The sequence below is a fragment of the Melospiza melodia genome, chromosome 11, assembly GCF_035770615.1.
Source record: "Melospiza melodia melodia isolate bMelMel2 chromosome 11, bMelMel2.pri, whole genome shotgun sequence".
NCBI classification, from domain to species: domain Eukaryota; kingdom Metazoa; phylum Chordata; class Aves; order Passeriformes; family Passerellidae; genus Melospiza; species Melospiza melodia.
The window spans coordinates 7,549,517-7,568,925 of NC_086204.1; the positions used below are offsets into that span (position 1 = coordinate 7,549,517).

A 19,409-nucleotide genomic window follows, 5' to 3' on the forward strand; every position below is an offset into this window, starting at 1 on the left:
TACCGTGCACTGCCAGCAGGAACTCCCTGGTGGTCTCCCCTGCCACGTTCCTGGCCACACAGGTGTATCTGGCAGTGTCCCCCAGCTCGGCGTTGTTGATCTGCAGGTACCTCCCGCTGGACAGGATCCGCAGCCGGGGCCCTCCCTGCGGGCACACAGACACAGGCAGGGCTTAGCCCTTCACTGCTGGCCCCTCTGCACAGAACACCTGCACTGCACAGCACTAGCAGCCAGCAGAGAAGGGCACCAATGAACCAGGGACTGAGCTCACTCCTGCCTTTACATCCCTGAAGAGAAAAGGGTGAAGAAAGCTTTTAAAACTTAGCATTGCCTACTGGTTCTCCATGGAAACCCCTAGTGAGGCTTGTGCCTGAAGGAGGCAGCTGTTACAGAGCCAAAGGGCTTTGGAGCTTTTATGGGAAGGGGCACCTAATAGCACACGATTAATTTCATTTATCTTGTTATCTATGCACACTACAGGCAGAAGGAATCAAAGTTTCTCTACACTTCCAGCATCACAGTCTGGCTCAGCTGGGAGGCAGCACAGGCTTAGCCAGCTCAGTTTACCAGCCAGGAGTTCACCAGCCAGCAGTCCTGGGCACAGGCTACCCCCTCTTCCCAGTCCTGCAATGACACCACAGCCCCTGCCAGGAGCCAGTTCAGTGAGAGCTTCACCACACCCAACCTGGGTTGTGTCTGCATCAATCACTGACAGCACCATCAGCTACGAGTGCTCAGAGACCTGACTGGACAAAAATCAGCAGGAAAAAGAGTACAAATGTAGCTTTTCCAGTATGTGCTGCCCACCCTCTGGAACTAAAGCTGACATTCCCTTCTACTCTTCTGGGTAGAGGGTCTGAGAAGGGCACCCCAGAGAGATGAAACTCCAGTGGCTCTGCACAAACACCCTGGTACTCTGCTCTGACCCCAGGCACCAGCTCCAAGGCTGCAGTGCAGGGCTGGAGCTCTCAGGTGACACAATTCACCACCAGGGTGGGTTACTGGCAGATTCTGGGCTATCACTGGCCTTTCCTGTTGAGAACACAACCTGTGTGATGGTTTCTAAACACAGAAATCTAGAGAGAACAGAAGACAGAGGATGAAGCTATAACTTAATCCTTCGGCTCTACTCAAAGTAAGCCAGAAAAGTCATGTTGGGAAAAAAAAATACAAACACAGAAAGTATTTTAGTGTTTGAAAAAAGCCAGGTTAGGCCAGGAGGCTTCTATTCTTAAGTCTCAACGTGCATTTCCAAAATCCCTCAAGAGTGCCACAACTTCAAAGCTGCTGGAGGCCAGATCTTTCCATAGTTCTGCTACACAATTCCATCACTCAGCACACAGAGATGGACTAGGGCAGGCCTCACCTCAAAATCTGCCCAGTGGAAGACAACAAAAGCGGGAGGAATGACAACCTCCGCAAAGCTGTTTCACAAAACCAGTGATATTTGAATTGAAGTAACACTGCAGGCTGAGAACCTGCCTTTCTCCAGCCCTCTCCTGTCACTGTGACACCTCCACTTCTCCAGGCAAGGAGCATGATTTTCCAAGGAGCTCCTCACCTCTCCTCCCACACCCAAGGACACCCATTTCCAGCTGCTCAGGATTAGTCAGCTGTTACATTTCTTTGGGGTTGAGAAAGCAGCTGCACACTGGGGAGAACATTGATTTCTCCGGATGTCTAGCATATGAGCTCATGGGTGGGAAGGCCCTGGCACAGGGTGCCCAGAGAAGCTGTGGCTGTCCCTGGATCCCTGGCAGTGTCCAAGGCCATGCTGGACAGGGCTTGGAGCAACCTGAGATGGGGGAAGGTGTCCCTGCCCATGGCAGTGGGTGGGACTGGATGGGCTTTGAAGTCCCAAGAAGCTTCAGCCCTCGCATTCTGACATGAGTTCATGAGGCAGGAGGAGAACTAACAGTGCAAAGATAATTCCCAGGTTACCATCTGAGCATCTCTGGCTGTCACAGAGGCTGTTCCTCTACTTTTGTTTTCTGGTGAATATTTTTAACAGGAGCCGCTTTTCATGGTTTATGTTCCCTAAGCACTGCTTTCCAAACACAAGCTTTCCAATGAAGGCCAAGGCAAAAAGCATTCATGTATTTAATTTCCAAGCTTTGTTCAATCTTGTTTTCATTTAAAAACCTCACCACCCAATTAGAGAATTAACTGTCCAGAAGTAGAACGGTCCTTTTAAATTTGTTTCCAATTGGTTCCTGGGCTATATTAAGATCATGGTCCCTAGCAGCACTTTTTAAGACATGTTCACCCACCAGATCCTTCTTCCAGTTACATTTAATTCTTCTAAATCAACCACAGAGAAAGAGTCTGAGGAATGACATGTCAGAGGAAAGCAAACAAGCAAAAACTTGGGTGAAGATTTAGTGATGGATCACAGCTAAAGGAGAAAATTCATAATCTGTATTTGTTTCTTCTTTATTAATGAACAAAGGTTGAGAGAAAATTTTTAATTAATAACTGAACCTTAATGTTCAGCTAAGAAGGACCTGTTCTGTGAGTGGTCCCAAGGATGGAAAAGAAAAAATTCTTTTCTTACAAACCATCCTCACCTTATTAATTGTCTGTCAACCAGCAAAGACTCTCTGCCTTGCCATGGCACTATGGAATTCTGAGCGGGAAAGATGCACTTGGTACAAAACCCACTTTCTTTTAAAGAACTTCAATTCCTTTCTAAATGCTACTAGAGTAGGAGGATGCATAATATAGCCAAAGGAAACATAGAGTGCAGTCTTGTCTCAGCTACCTTTCCTGGGAAGCCATTCAGGAGTTTACCGAAGGCTTCTAGCATTGCTCAGAGGATCCAGGAGGAGCAAGGGATCCCCCTAAAGGAAAAAAGAACAAGTAACAGCGGGATGGCCACTCCACCCACTGGCTCTGGGGGCTCATTGGGGCTGACTGCAGGCACTGGGGCTACCCAGCTGCTCTGAGCTGGGGGTATGTGACTCGGGCTGAGGGCTGCGTGAGCAGAGCAGGACACCTGGAGCACTGCTGTGACAATGCAGCGAGCAGAAGGCCAGCACCAAGGCTGGCAGCTCAGTACCTCCAGCAGCTCTCCATTCTTCAGCCAGGAGATGGTGGGAGGGGGCACAGCATCCGACCTGCACTCCAGAATAGCCTGGCTGTTCTGCAGCACCGCCAGCTCCTGGGGCCCTCCAGTACCGGCGATGTTGGGGGGGACTGGGACAAAACATAAGAGAACAAAATCAACACCACACATATGAACTGTCAAGAAAAATACTGATTGAAAACTTCCAGTTTATCTCAAGTTTAAAATAAATGCAAAGCTGTGGTATCATTAATTAGTTCTTCCTCTCAATACCTGTGTTAAATATAGCAGTATATTTCACATGTCTGTAGAGTGAGCATAGTAAACTTGATCCAACCAATACTGACATCTTTGAGCTTCTTGGATATTCAAAATAAGACTTGGAATTGTAACAGAAATCAGGTGGAACCTCCCTTCTTATTGTGTTGTCACCATGATATTTTCTGAAAAATCCTCTTTGCCCAGGATTTTCTCCTGGGAAGGTGAGAAGCCTCAGAGAGGAATGAAAACAATAATTATCTGATTGCTGCTCCTGTGTTTGCTGCTTTGAAATGTGGCTTTGACATTGTTTATCAACAAGTGAATGTTTGTTTGGTTCCATGTGATTTGTTTTAATTTAATGACCAGTCATGGTCCAGCTGTGTCCAGGCTCTGAGGAGTCACAGGTTTTCTTTATCATTCTTGTTAAGCTTTCTGTTGTCTCCTTTCTCTTTCTTTAGTATAGTTTTAGTAAAGCATTCTTTTAATATAATATCATAAAATAATAACTCAGCCTTCTGAGACATGGAGTCAGATTAATCTCTTCCCTCGTCCTGGGGACCCTGACAAACACCACACTGTGTATCACATTCAGAATAACCATCCTTAATGAGAAACACTATTACGATCATATCACAGAATATTTCATCTTTAGGAATATGTGTCTGTTACCTGAGATGATGACATGTACCTTTGCAGTTTAAAGTTTGAGGAAATATTTTTTTCCTAAATTAAACTTACCGTGCACTCGTACTAAATACTCCTTGTCATCATCTCCTGCCAGGCTAGATGCTAAACATGTGTATCTTCCTGTATCCTCCACCTGGAAACACAGGAACAATTTCAGCACAAACTTCAGATTATCGGAAAAATTCAGCAAAACCAAGAAATACAAACACAGTAACACCATACAACAGGCAGCACTTGAACACAAGCACAGGAGACACAGAATGCCTGGAAAGAAAGTAATGGAGTTGTTGAATACTTCTTTATTTCGTTTTGATGGGGTTATTCAGAGATAGCTCAGGAGTTGCAGGACTCCCTAAAATCTCACTGTATAATGTGTATCCATCACTGAAGATGGAACTGGCTATAGGGATCCACCTAAGGAGGGCTCAGGTTTGGGTACTGAAGATATCCTTTTGTGCACACAGTCATTAACATCATCTCCTTCCTATGAACTCCTCATTGTACAGCCCAGAAGTGTTTCTTTTACAAACAAAACAAGCAGCAATCAATCCCAAACTTTATCTCACTTCTGTCTGGGGAAATTCACCTGGGCATCCACAGCTGGACCCAGACTTTGGTTATTGATGCAGCTTTTTAAAGGTTCTTTGACCTGGGCCCTTCTCTAACCACAAATGCAGGTGGGTGAATTTCAGGGGTTTTTAGGACACCTCTGAGGATGGTCCTAAGGTAGGAATCATTTTAGGGATTGCAGAACTGAGCCTATTTTGAAACAAACACTCTACCTGAGCACTGGTTATTCGGAGGGCTTCTCTTAGCATGTGAATATTGTCAGTCTGCAGCAGTGGGCGCCCATCCTTCATCCATGAGATTTTGGGCACTGGGATGCCAGAGGAGATGCAGAGAAGTTCAAGTGGGTTGTTAACAATGACAGAGAGCTCTTCTGGTTCATCTGAACCATTGATATGAGGAGGCTCTGCAGAAGGAAAAACATTCCAGTTCTTTATAGACTCAAAACACCTGTAAAAACTGACTGATCTTGTGGGTAGAGTCTGTAAAATTAGTCTACATTGAATTATTTCTGAACGTATCATGAACTCACTGAGGAAACCCAGGTAATTTCTATCTAACTCTGCCTATTAATTTGCATATTTTATTATTTAGAATTATTAGTTAGAAAAAGTTTTAAAAAATACAGATTAAAAATTATATAATTTCAGCAAATATATTTATCAGCCTTTTAACTGTTGTGCTTTCAGCTGTGCATGTCCCTGTCAAGCTGAATTTCTGCTAAGCAAAGTTACTAATTTATAGCATATAATTATATGAATTATAGCACATTTCAGTACTTGGGAAATACATAGTGTAATTGCACATTCACACATCTTTAGGTACCTTTCATTTCCTTATTCCTCTCATTTATCATTATTGAAATGACCAGGCTGGACAGGGCTTGCAGCCACCTGGGCTAGTGGAAGGTGTCCCTGCTCATTCAGGGGGTGAAACTGGATGGGCTTTAAGGTCCCTCCCAACCCAAAACACTCTGTGATTCTGTGAGCCTATGGAAACGCTCCTTATCCCTGGAGGTGTTTAAAGTGTCATGCTGACAGGTGAGCACTCACCCAGCACCTTGAGGACGAAGTGCTTGCTGCTGTGCCCAGCGGCGTTGGAGGCCACGCAGGTGTATCTGCCCGTGTCTACAGGCTCTGCCCCCAGCACCTGCAGCACCATCCCGCGCCTGCCGGAGCTCAGGCGGGTCCCCAGGGGCAGGGCCAGGCCGTCCTTGAGCCACGACACGCTGGGGACAGGGGAGCCCTCACTCACACAGCCCAGCACGGCCGTGTCACCCCGCAGCACCAGCACCTCCTCCGTGCCCCCGGCGTTGTCCAGGCTGGGCGGCACTGCGGGGACACAGCTCAGTCACACACAGGAGAGAGGCACTGCAGGGACAGAGCTCAGTCACACACGGGACAGGGACAGAGCTCAGTCACACACGGGACGGGGACAGAGCTCAGTCACACACGAGACAGGACAGGGGACAGAGCTCAGTCACACACGGGACGGGGACAGAGCTCAGTCACACACGGGACGGGGACAGAGCTCAGTCACACACGAGACAGGACAGGGGACAGAGCTCAGTCACACACGGGACGGGGACAGGGGACAGAGCTCAGTCACACACAGGACGGGGACAGAGCTCAGTCACACATGAGACCGGGACAGGGGGACAGAGCTCGGTCACACACAACACAGGGACAGAGCTCTGTCACATCCAGCACAGGGGTATTCCAGGCACAGAATAGGTGGAACAAGCTGCCCTTCTGCACTTCCCCACTTACATAGCTGTGTTAAACTTTGCTTACAAATTGAATATTGTTGTTTCTAAAAAAATCCTGTGACACATTATGGGAGTTGGAACTAGATGAGCTTTAAGGTCCCTTCCAACTCAAACCACTCTGTGATTTTATGGTTATGGGTAACAATTCAAGTAAGGACTTTCTAGTGTTAAAACACTTCCCATTTAGGAAAACCCCAACACTTTAAAAAGTTAGTATTTTCCCAGTGATCATTTCTAAGATATACTTGTGGCTGTCTCCAATAAGGTGTTGGTGAGAAAGAAAACTAAAGAGTAGGTTTAAGAAATCAAGAATTAATAGTCTTTACATAAAACATTTCAGAGACACTCACCCAAAACTTGCAGGTTGTAATGTTTGTTGTGCACTCCAGCCCTGTTAGATGCTACACAAGTGTACGCTCCAGTATCAGATATCTGCACTCGGGTAAGCCTACGGAAAAAGCAATTAAAGCAAGCTGTAAATGGAATACATGGAACACATTACCTTTATTATGGGTGGTTTGGATCAAATTTTACTCTTGCTTCCAAAAATACAGCAGAATTATGCTGGTACCGCAAAAAAGAACAGAAAGTCAGCCAGTTAAAAGAAAAGAAAACCAACCTGAGGATCTGCCCAGCTGAGAGGAGCTTGATCTGGGAGGAGACAGACAGAGGAAGGCCATTCTTCAGCCAGTGGAGCTGTGGTGGGGGGGTGCCAGCAGCAGCACATTCAATACTTAGGGAGGTGTCCAAAAGGGCGGTGAGCTCCTCTGCTTCATCTTTACTATTGGCTATTGTTGGAGGAACTGCATTTTGTAGATCATGGAAAGGAACGCATTAAAACAGGCTCTTGAAACCATTTCACCCCGCAGGAAATCCTGCCCCTAATGTCCCACTGGCAATTCAGTAAGAGGATCCATTTTTGGTAGAGTAAGCCCTCAGACAATAATATTGAGCACTAAAAATCATCCATTTATATATTTCAAATCAGAGGCACTGTGTAATGACAGTAGACTTCTCTTTGATTTGCCAACCTGCAGCAAGTAAGACATAGCTTAGGGCCTGAAGTTCCTGAGGAGAGAAGGACAGTGCAGGAAGGGATGGGCTGAACCCATCCAGAAGGGCCAGAAGGGACCACTCAAACTCATGGCCTTCAATAAATCTATAATACAGTGAAATCACAGAGGAGGAAAGTTAATTTATTGGTGTCTGGATGCATCTGCTTATTTCATTCTTGAATGGAGAAAGTTCAAAATGCCTAGGTAAGTATTCTGGATGATGACACAAACTGCTGCTTTGGGGCTCTTTGGTGTTAGAGGTTAGTTTGAAAGCCACAGCCTTGGGGGGGTTCACCATGTAAAGAAGCCCAGCCAGGTGCAGCTCCAGGCACTGGCTCAGTTAGAATCCCATCACTCACTGTGACAGTGACACCAACAAGACTTTTAAGTTGGTTATTGCTTGAACTTCAGCCAATGCAAACTGAGCACAAACTCCCTGCTGTTGTGCAGAGCCATTCTGTGCCAAAAAGATGTGCTGTGATCATTCAGCACTGTTTTTTATGATACCAAAGGTCATCTCTTACTGCTCTGCTCATGCCTGTGTTCCCAGTGACTGTGAGTCTGTAAGGGGGACAGACACCTACCCTGCAGAGAAACCCTGCCTGGGCAGAACTCTCCTCTCCTCTCCTCCCTTCACTTAATGACCACATCTTCCACAACTTAAAATATCCACTCTCTATGCTGCTAAAGGATTACACTCACTAGCCACTGGATGTCAAACTGTGCAATTTCCTCCAACACTCCCTCATTTTTAAACTCTCGGGACCTTTAACTATCAGCTCCCTTCATACCACTCTGCTCATGGCTGATGTGCTTTGATTGGAATTAGGGAAGAAAATACCACAAAACAGCAGGGTCACAGGAAATCAGCCCAAATATAATCTTCCCCACAAGAAATAAAAAAATCACCACAAGCAGAATCCCTCTATTATGAAATCCACCCAAGAATTAATTCCTGTTTATCCCAAAACACATTTACCAGCAATTTCAACCCTTTTGTCATTGACAGAGCATCCTGTGTAATATCTACAGCAGAGGCAATTGGAAACATGTGCATGCAGGATTACACTGCAGACAGGCATTCCTCCCTGGGCTCTCCCTTGGGAGCACTCCCAGGGATGGATTATGGAGCAGGCTTGGGTTTCACATCTGGCAGAACTCACCATACACATTCAGGTTGAAAATCCTGTCCTCCTCTCCTGCAGGGTTAGTAGCCACACAAGTGTATTTTCCTGTGTCTGAGGTGAGAGCTCTGGAGATATTTAATGTGCTGCCATCTGGAGTCACTCTACAAGGACCATCACAAAGCACAGGGAGTTTGTTTACTGTTCCTCTGACCTAGCAAATAAACAATCTGCTCTGGACATTTCAGTAACTACCTCTATCCTCCTGGAAGCTTGATGAGAGAAGCATCGTGTTTTGCAAAATATTTCTGTTAGAGACAGGCTAAGAAGTTTTTCCTAGACATGTCCTGTTTAACTTGGTTTTAAGATTCAACTCCAGCCAGGCTTCTGAAGGACCCATAATGATAAGCTTTAAGTGAAATAATTCCATGCCTCAGATCTTTCCCCTCCAAAGGAACTAAATGACCTTAATAAACTTTCATGAAGCGAATAAATATTTATGGAATTCATTAACTGAGAAAGACATAAATATCATGAACTTATCTCTGTTAAGAAAATGAAATTTTTAAAAATCAAAGGACTAACAAATTATACTTAATTTATAGAAGCTGAGGAGGGAGATGATGTTCTTTAACCTGGCTAAGCTCCAGTTCAGGATCTCCTCATATTCCCCCCTTAGGGCCCTTAAAATTATTGAAGAGAATGCAGTGTCCGCTAGTTTTTCTTGCCTTATCCTCTGTAAATCATCGCTGGCAACTGTTTTTCCATCCTTCAGCCACTGCACATCCGGGGAGGGCACGCCAGTGGCATTGCAGAGCAGCTGGACACTCTCTCCCAGGAGGACACTGACCTCGCTCGGCATCTCAGAGCCAGCAATACTGGGAGGAACTGGAAATGCACCACAGAAGGATGAGATTCAGCAGCAAGAACTGTAACCTGAACTAGAAACAGCCTCACTGCAGTAGCTCATGGGCACCAGCACTTAGTACAGCACCTGGGGCAGGCTCTCAGCAGCTGTGGCTGTCCCTGGACCCATGGAAGTGTCCAAGGCCAAGATGGACAGGGTTTGGATAGTGGAAGGTGTCCCAGCCCATGGCAGGTCCCTTCTAGCCCAAACCAGTCTTGGATTCTGTACCCAACACCATCATAGCCCTGTGAACAGCCACCCTAATTCCATCCTAATCAAAGCCATTTCCAGCCTGCATTCCCAAGGAACAAGGATGAAAGTCCTGCTATGCATGAAGTCAAGACTGTCAGTTCCACTAATAAGTTCTGAGCATTTCAAGCAATTTCAGACACATTTGATCAAACAACCAGCTTGACATTCCATTCCTAAACTTAGGGAGAAACTGGCAGGCAGGGGTACACCAGTGCAATTAGTGGGGATGAGTCATTAGGAACAGAGGAAAACACAACAGTTGCAGATTAAGGGTGATTCACAGCAAGGCAGGAGGCAATTCCATAACAAATAAGGGTTTGTCATTTGAGGTGGGGGTGGGGAAAGTATTCCTAAGGAAATTCTGTCGGTAGGTCTTTGCTAACTCCTGCCATAGCACAACAGGTACTACTGCTCCTGAATCCATCTCTGTGTGCTGCTCCAAACCAACCAAGGCAGCTCCAGTGCTCAGCAGGAGGAAGGATGTGACCAGCAGCAGACACACACGCACACACACAAAAACTGCAGAAATCTGTTCAAGTTCCACAGTCAGGGCTTAAGGATATTCTTTTCCATGCAAATTTTGGACTAGAAGTATTGAATTCTCCAACCACTCTCCCCTCTGGTTACAAAAGTAACAGTCCAAATTCTGGACTTTTCTATGTGATTATGTGATCTCAGTGTCCCCAGCACAGACAGTGCCACATTTATCCAATGTTCCATTAGCTGTGTTCCCTGCATCCTCCCCCATCCCTTACCTTGGATGGAAAGCACATAGGATTTCTGAGCTTTCCCCTCTGGATTGGAGGCAATACACGTGTAGGTGCCACTGTCCAGGAGTTGAGAGCGAGCGATCTGAAGCTTGCTTCCACCAGATAAAATATGAACTTCAAGGGAATCCAAGTTTTCTGAAATACATAAACAAGTCATCATTCCAAACCAGTTACAGGGAGCAAACGTCTCTTTTGGGAGAAATTGTTCCATCAAAGTTTCTAAACAAAGATTTCAATCAGTTCTCATAAATGTCTAGAGACAAATAAAGAAGAAACACAAACCAGACAGCAAACAGCAAAGTGGTGCCTCAAAGAGGGGAAGAAGAGGAGGGAAAAGCATGAGAAATATTACCTATTGGTTTTCCATTCTTAAGCCACACTAATGTGGGTGGAGGAATTCCAGTAGCATCACACACAAAGGTGACAGGATTACTGATGGATTCACTGACCAGCTCTTGCTGAGGGCCCTCTATACTTGGAGGCACTGTGAATGGAATAGAAGCAGTAAGAATGTTATGTAAACTGATTTGGAAGTGCCTAATCTGCTAAGTTTGTGTTATTGTAATAACTATCGTAGATGATGCAGAGGGCGCTTACCATAAACATTGAGATGGAAATTTTTATCATCTCGTCCCGCAATATTTATGGCTTTGCACACATACTGTCCTGTGTCAGAAACCTGAAATAAAAACAAGTTTTAAAAGAAATCATTATGGATTCTTATTTTCATGCTACAGTTTAGAGACATTAACAACCTGTGCCTCTGCCAACTCAAAGTGCTTCTCACAGGATGAAAAGCCTCCAGGAAACACATGTCCCATGTACAGCAAGTAAAACACACCACTAAAGAGTGAAATAATTGCTTGGCAGAGGCAGAGCAGTGGCAGATGCAGCCTCCCCCCAGCCTGGCCCACCTCTGCAGCCTTTATCCGCAGGGTCTGTCCATCTGCCAGGACCTCCAGGGCAGCAGAGTCGGGGAGGAGGCGGCCGTTCTTGTACCAGGTGATGACAGGGGCAGGGATGGCGTTGGACTCGCAGTCCAGGGTCACCGGGGTGCCCACGCGCACGGTCAGCGCCGTCACCGACGCCCCCCCCTGCGCCTTGATGCTCGGGGGCACTGGGGAGGGAGCCCACAGTCAGCTCTGCATTGTGCTGAAACAACCCCATAACGCAGATAAACCTCCCCACGCTTCCCAAGCAACAAATACTATTCCAGAAAATAGCAAAACACAAACCAAGGACGGTTAGGAAGCTCTTCTTCTGACTTTCCCCAGCTTGGTTCCTGGCAGTACAAGTGTATTCTCCACCATCCGACAGCCTGGCTCGGGGAATCTGCAGCGTCCGAGCACCTGGAGCGACGAGAAAAGGCTGGAGGTTTGCTCTGTGCTGACTGTGCCAATCCCAAAGGCTGGTTTAGAATTGCAGGTGTAACAGGCTGAGCACAGGCACTGTGCTCCACGAAGAGCGGCTATGGGCCCTGTCAGGACAAACCAGACAGAAGCTGAGCCCAAAGGCTGCAGAATAGCTGAGATTCCTCACCAGGCACAATAAAAGTGTTGGAATTTGAACTGATAGGCTTTCCATTCTTGAGCCAGATGAGATCAGGAGGTGGAAAGCCCGTGACCTCGCAAGTCAGAGAGATGAAATTATTCACCACCACGGTCAGATTCTCAGGGTTAGTCCCAACAACACTTGGAGGAACTGTGGAGAGAGAAATACATTAATAGCACCTTTTACTGCATCAGCAAAGGATCTCCCACAAGATCATGATTTACTATATTAAAGCTGAATTGCTGCATTTTGCCAAAGGGCCAGGTTGCAAAAATCTTCCACATCCTATGAATGGATCTAGTGCTCTTTGGATGCATCTGCAAATGAGACTGAAACAACCTAATGGTCCTGTACTTCACAACAATGTCAATTACTCCATTTGCAGTCCTTCTGTGCTGGCCGCTTGGGAGGGCTAGTGAACCTACACGAGATCCTGACAATGCACTGCCAATTTTCTATCAGTGCTCATGGACATTTGCCGTGTGAGGCAGGATAGAGCAAACTCCCACTTCAGGATACGTAGGATGACTATCACTTCTTCCTGATTCCTTGCTGCTCCTGTTCTCTCTGGAACAATCAATTTTCCACCTACAGAGACTCCAAACTTTTTCCTCCCAACACAGTTCAGAGTGGTTCTGTCAACCAGACAAACCTGTTGCTTAGCAGTGAGCTAAGCACTGGAAAATCCTGGCATGCAGCATTGCTCCAAGGGGTGCATTCCTTAAGCTTACAAGTCCCAGAATTTTTAAATCAAGAATACTTTGACATGTGACCTTTCTACAAGAATGATTTAGAATGAAAGAACTGTAAATCTCTTCCTTTTAATAACCCCCAAGCTCCAGTTGCCATGTTTTTGCAGTGGGGATATATAAAACACTTAAGAGGAAGGCAAAAGCATGTTCTTGGCTTTATTGGGTGGAAAAATCATTCCAAAGAACACATGGAATCCTCCTCTTCAAAGACAGAAACACTGAAGTATTTTGGCCCATCTCCCCCTGAAATGCTCCAGCTGTTTGCTGCCACTTGAGTGACACAAACCAGTCATTAAGGCAACTTTATGGCTCCTCTGGGCACTGCACAAACAAGAGCAGCCCATGTAAATGGGGAATCCAGCCTGTATTTTTCAGCTTGGAATAACTGAAGAATATTTCCCTGATAAAGAGGATAAAATGGTTCACCAGAGCAAGTGGAGAATTGTGATGTGACGGCATTTGATAGTTATTTATATTTATTTACTTTTACAGTTCATCTTCCACAGATGTGATTATTGGCAGTGGGTAATTTAATGTACAGGGCCAAATCTCAGCAGTCTTTAATGGAACTTGCTTAAATTGTGGCAGTGTTGATTTCAATTTCTGCAGCAAAAAGCACCCACAAATGTACCACAGGTAATCTGCTTATGCAAGTGTATCTGTATGTGCATAAAGTCACAGTCAGGGGCTCAAATACAGCACTCAGCATGAAAATTACCTATTATTTCCCTACTATTTAAAATCTGGGTGCTTATTTCCTATGTTTTAAAAGGTGTTGTATTTGTTTTATTATTCAGATCATCTTCAGTATTTTATTTAAACTTATGGGAGCAGTTCTATTAGAAACACATAAAAATGCTGGGAAACAGTCTTTTTTGTGACATTGACAAAACACAGATCCTGCTGCTTACTGATAATGCATTTTCCTTAGTGCTTCACCCTGTGTGGTCTTTTCCTGAACAGCTACACTCTAATTTTTCAAATTGAACTGCATTAAGAAAAATAGACCTAAGCTGCTAATACTATTGAGTTAGAATTGAAACTTCATGCAAATATTTCTTTTAAGAGAATAGTATTCAGCCATAGTCACTAAAACCAGATGTTTTTAAGACAGAAGTTTAAATTTAAACACGAATGTCAGGAAAAGTGAAATATTTTGATTTAAATGCAAAACTCACACATCAGGAAATCTGGGCAGACTCCACTGTCTGACCAGAAAATAATTTCTCAGAGAACAACTCTAGGGCAAATTTTTCCCACGACAACACTATTTTTGGCTAAGTGCATTACCGAGTAGCAAAAAGTGTTATAAATCTGTGCCATGTAGTAGGTAAATTTGCTGCATGTGTGACAGAGGAAAAAATTCAATTATTCTGGGTGCAATAATCTGACTCCTCACTTTCCTGGGATGCTGGTACTGTCTTTAAATGGGAGAAAGTACAGCCCTTGTTTTCTATCAGATAAAGCAGAAAAACATGTAGCTGCCAGTATTCCTTGTTGGGTTGAAACATGGAATGGTACAGAAGAATTAGTGGGAATGATACGTCTTTTCAGGATGGAAAGCTGAAAGTGGGCAGAAATAGAATGGGAAGTCTGGGTTTTCTCTGAAATGTTAATTAGAGATGTCTTGATTTTCTGAAGTTATCGGGAGAGGGAAGGGGATGTAGTGGTAACTGTTTTATGAAAAATGTCTTGATTGTATTTTTCTTAGACTTCTGATGCCTAAAGCCAACATTTACTTTAACCCTATTGTAACTCCACAAGAAAACCAAAAATAGAGAACAGAAAGGAACCACAAAGGGCACATTTCTAAAACCCAAGCTTTTACAAGCTATGTACCTTTGTTTGATACTTTCTATCACTCATTTCTTTGAAAAAATGCATTTTCTGAATATATCAAAACAGGCTATAATCCAACCTACTTATAATTCATGATTCCAGGGCTCAGCAACTCCAACTGGGTGAACACAGCCACCACACAAGGCTCCCTCAATTACAATTCCCACCTTTCTGGAACATCTATGGGGACCTAAAGCCACGTGGTATCAAAAGCCAAATGTTTTCAAGGTAGTTTAAACTGATATTTGAGTTCTGGTCTGTCAGAATCTCCATCACACCCAGTAGGGCTCACATGAATGAACCTGAGGGGGTCTGAGCAGTCTGCTAAAAATAGCACACCCAAGCCGAACCAGCATTTGACAGAAGACAGAAGTTATGGATGAGAGTACTTACCGTGAACATTGAGGTTAAAATACTTCTTGGCACTTCCAGCTATGTTTTCTGCAATGCAGACATACCTGCCAGTATCTGTTATTTGGGAATTCAAAATCTAAGGCAAAAAGAGACAAAATATGACTTTGGAGCTAATATATAGACAACTCACTGCCAAAGAAGCAAGGGGAGAGGATTAAGCCCAGCTCTCTGCTTTCACTGTTTTATTCAATTTCGTTCATCAATGGGAAGTTCTTCAGCATACACTATTTTCATTATTTGCTCAAAAAAAAGTCAATAATATTTAAAAGTAAGTGATTTCAAGTGATGTGGTTCATAGAATGATCCCACAAATGGTTGGATCTGAGGAACTACATGAGAGTGACAAGCAGCAGGTGAGGGACAGGAACAAAGGACAAAAACTCCTAAGGTGCTATTTGCAGCAACTTGTAGGAAGAAGAAAATACTTCCTACTGAGCAAAAGCAGACAGTTTTTTGTTGCCAACCCTCAGTTTTTCCACTACAAAAAAGATGACACTACCTGTAACCTCCTTCCATTGGACAGCAATGTGTGTTTGTCATCCTCTGCCAGGAGCTGGCCATCCTTCTGCCAGGTGATCCTTGGGGAAGGGCTCCCAGTGGGAATGCACTCCATGGCTGCCTCTTTGCTCACCAGCACTGTCACCTCCTCAGGCAGGTCCCCATCAACCCCACTGATGGATGGGGGAGCTGCAGGGAGCAAAAGTGAGGAGAACAGTCACTCAGCACCTCTCAGGCGGTTGCGAGACTAGACTGGGTTTGAGGAGAAAAGAATGAAACCTCCAGTGAATCCAGTGACAGATAAAGCCATCCCATGAGTAATTCAGCTGTAACATCTCAGCCTAACTCCAAGGACTGCAGCAGAACTACACTTATTCACAGCATACAGAGAGAAAGAGAGGTGAAAATCTATCTTCCAAATATTCCACTGTGTTCTTTGCCATCAAAATAGAAGATAATTTCCAAGGCAGGACCCCTTTGTAACAATAAATCAGTATTTTCAGTGGTATAACACTGCCATAAAAGCAAAGTGTTACCCAAGGCTAAAGCACCGACGCATCAACAGACACAGAAGTTCATCCAAATGGTTGTGCAGGCATTCATTAATCTAAATCCTCAGTTCCTTTCAGGCTTTGGGAGTTCTGCAGGAATTGCAGAAAATGATGGCCAAAATAAAGAAAGAGAGGAAAGTCTTGGTCACAATTCTCAAATGGGAAGCTGAGGAGAGAACAAGAGATACCAAGATAAAACCTGGATTTTTACCTATGCTTTTCTTTCTGGTGAATGGCGAGAGCTGTAACACGACTGAGTTCCTATAACAATGACCTACACACATGGAACTAAAACCATCAACACTCTGTTCACACAAATCAGTACAGCTCCAGCACCCTAAAAACATTAACGTCATCGCGTACAAACACACATTAAAAACACTAGGAACTCCTGGGCTGTAATGGTTGGTTATTTTGCACAGAACCCTTTTTAGGGCACTCAGAGGGGAAGGGGAGCTCACAGAACACTCGGACGTTGTAGTGGATGGAGTCCTGCCCCGCCTCGTTGACCGCCACACACGCGTATCTGCCGGCGTCGGCCGCGCGGGCCCGCGCGATCTGCAGCACCCGGCCTCCTGCAAACAAAAGGCCAAGGCAGCATCAAGCACTCTCCATCGTCTCCACACCACATTCCACCAGAGGCCTGAGCAAGCAAATTTATGAATGGTCAGCATTTGGTCTGAATTATACGTAGCTGACGGTTTTTATTTCCTGGCTACCTTTTTCTACAGGCAGATAGTTGGAGTGCAGCCATGCTCATATTGAAATGTTAGAAAAGAGCAATTAATTCCACATAAAGGAAGATCATGCCACAGCAATACGTAGCCAGGCATTATTCTTCCATCAAAAATAGAAATATTTCTCAGTAAGATGGCACAGAACTAATAGGCAAAAGGAAATACAAGCACAGAATATTCTGTTCCAAACTGAACAGATATTCACTTCTGAGGCTTAGAGGTACTTTTCACTCTATTCTTCATAAAAGCACAGTCATATACATATCTTCAGAAGGAGAGGAGATCTTAGGAATACACTTTGGGAGTATTTGTCATTGCTTTCTCAAGAGATGAACAAGATGAAGAAGCAGGTGCTCCTCTTTTACCACTGCTCCTCCTTAAACACTCCATCCCAAACCATCTCTGCACAGCAACACTCATGACTGTAGGCAGCTCTTTTCCTGCCCCACAAGCTTAACTAGGGGATTATGGCCATTTCTCTGCTGCAAACATGCTTTCCATGCCTCACTCCTTGGTTAAGAAGCTTTTCTACACCTACATTCCTTCTACATTCCAATTATCTTTGTGCCAAAGCAAATTTAATATGGAAATAAATCAGGAACACATCAGAGAGAAGGTATCATTGATGCATTTCATCTTGCAACACACTGAAGTGTCCAAGGCCAGGCTGGATGGGGCTTGGAGCAACCTGGGCTAGTGGAAGGTGTCCTTGCCCATGGCAGAGGGTGGAATGAGATGGGCCTTAAGATTCCTTCAAACCAAACTGTTCTGCAATTCCGTGATTCACTGTGAGAGTTCAATGGTGACATTCACACCATTTTAGGGACTACTTCTTAAATTATAGAAACACAACTTAAGGCCAAGGACTGGAGAGAAACATTTCCAGCTAATGAAGTCTGAAAAAAACATTAAAGAAGTGTTCTGAAGGGGAGAAGTGGTGTGTCATCACTACACAAATACCAGCACCAAGGTCACTTTTTAATCACAGAATCATAGAATGGTTTGGGTTGGAAGGGACCTTAGAGATCATCCAATGCAATCCCCTGCCATGGGCAGGGACACCTTCCACTATCCCAGCTTGCTCCAATCTGGCCTTTCAGGGATCCAGGGGCAGCCACAGCTTCTCTGGGCACCCTGTGCCAGGGTCTCCCCACCCTCACAGCCAATAATTGCTCCCCAATATACCATCTAAACCCATTCTGTTTTAATTTGAGTCCATTCCCCCTTGTCCTGTCCCTCCATCCCTTGTGAACAGCCTGTCTCCATCTTTCCTGTCAGCCCCTTCAGGCACTGGAAGGCCACAATGAGGTCAGCCTGAAGCTTCTCCTCTCCAGGCTGAACAATCCCAGCTCTCCCAGCCTTTCCCCACAGGAGAGGGGCTCCATCCCTCTGATCACCTCAGTGCAGGGCCAGCGAGTGCCAGCTGAACACCCACCTGGCAGGATGAGCACTCTGTCACTGGAACTCAGGGGATGCCCATCCTTAAACCACGTAAGCACAGGGGGAGGAACAGCGTTGGTCTCACAGTACAGTGAGAGGGGGTTGTTGACAATCACATCTTTACTTTCTCCACCTCTTTCTGCATCCACCATGTTCCCAGCTTCCCATTCCCTGTAAGACTTTTGGAAGCTCGGAGGAACTACAACAAAGAAGAGGAATAATGTTAGCATTTTGCAGTAGAAGTAGCTCATTTTGAAGTAAAGAAATAAGAAGGTATTGTAATGTTCAAATAGCAGCAATAAAAATTAAGTGTATTAAATAAAACCCTCCCCCACATTAAGTTACCCAGGAAAACTCTAGTTCTTCTAGAAGAAACAATTGAGCAATTTACTAAGTATTTTTTGAAGAGTAATAAATAACAGTGTAAGATGACCTCGTAACAAACACAGAGGGTATTCATCAACAAAAATACTTAAACAATGTGGTATCTGGTTTCACTCAAGTTCTCATTTAGTCTAAATTTTCAGAAATTATTCCTGATTGTTTCCTTGTATTTACACACAGTAGGCCAATAGGATGCTTATGTCTGGGGCCTCTAAATACTACTTGAAACAGAAAAGTGAAGTATGTCTTAGTTCAAAACAAATTAAAATTTTTCATGGCATTTAGAGGAAGATCAGAGTTCCTATGTCCTTGCACTGATTTCACAAACACAACTTAAAAAAGAATAACCAAATACTACATGTCAGCAATTAGCAAAATATCCCTAAAAACACAAAAGCATTGGGTTTGACCATGCAAGGGTAAAGGACCTAAAATTATTAATTCCAACATCCCAGAACACTAAAAAAGCAGGCTAACAGGAGATTTTTATTACCCTTTTACCTTGAATATTTACATCAAATTCCAGCTCATCCTCCCCAGCAATGTTGGAGGCCAGACAAGTGTAGCGCCCTGTGTCTGACACCTGGGCCTCCTTGATGTGCAGGGTGCGGCCACCGCCCTGGATCAGGACATGCTCATCTGCCTGCAGTGGCTGCAATGTCAATTCAAATGAAAATTAATACTCAGCAAAGAACACACCAGAAATAGCCACATTTGTGGCGGTGATATGAGTAAACTCAATCAAGCTCCAAGTTCCTGGAGACAATTTTCTTTTCATGGTTGTCAGA

The 19,409-nt window shown here is 44.6% G+C and overlaps 1 protein-coding gene across 1 annotated transcript in view; it reads right to left on the reverse strand.

Annotated features, from left to right (window-relative positions):
• HMCN1 (hemicentin 1) overlaps positions 1-19,409 on the reverse strand; it is a 162,945-nt gene that overhangs the window by 27,980 nt on the left and 115,556 nt on the right. The window contains exons 53-72 of the mRNA XM_063165448.1: positions 19,123-19,273; positions 18,233-18,436; positions 16,522-16,635; positions 15,511-15,698; positions 14,991-15,087; positions 11,995-12,156; positions 11,691-11,804; positions 11,370-11,572; positions 11,053-11,134; positions 10,808-10,939; positions 10,441-10,590; positions 9,255-9,414; positions 8,566-8,690; positions 6,967-7,150; positions 6,698-6,795; positions 5,632-5,910; positions 4,795-4,985; positions 4,064-4,145; positions 3,059-3,195; positions 4-145 (exon numbers count right to left, since the gene is read on the reverse strand). Of these exons, the coding sequence (XP_063021518.1) occupies positions 4-145; positions 3,059-3,195; positions 4,064-4,145; positions 4,795-4,985; positions 5,632-5,910; positions 6,698-6,795; positions 6,967-7,150; positions 8,566-8,690; positions 9,255-9,414; positions 10,441-10,590; positions 10,808-10,939; positions 11,053-11,134; positions 11,370-11,572; positions 11,691-11,804; positions 11,995-12,156; positions 14,991-15,087; positions 15,511-15,698; positions 16,522-16,635; positions 18,233-18,436; positions 19,123-19,273 (2,995 nt within the window). The remainder of the gene's footprint in view (positions 1-3; positions 146-3,058; positions 3,196-4,063; positions 4,146-4,794; positions 4,986-5,631; positions 5,911-6,697; positions 6,796-6,966; positions 7,151-8,565; positions 8,691-9,254; positions 9,415-10,440; positions 10,591-10,807; positions 10,940-11,052; positions 11,135-11,369; positions 11,573-11,690; positions 11,805-11,994; positions 12,157-14,990; positions 15,088-15,510; positions 15,699-16,521; positions 16,636-18,232; positions 18,437-19,122; positions 19,274-19,409) is intronic.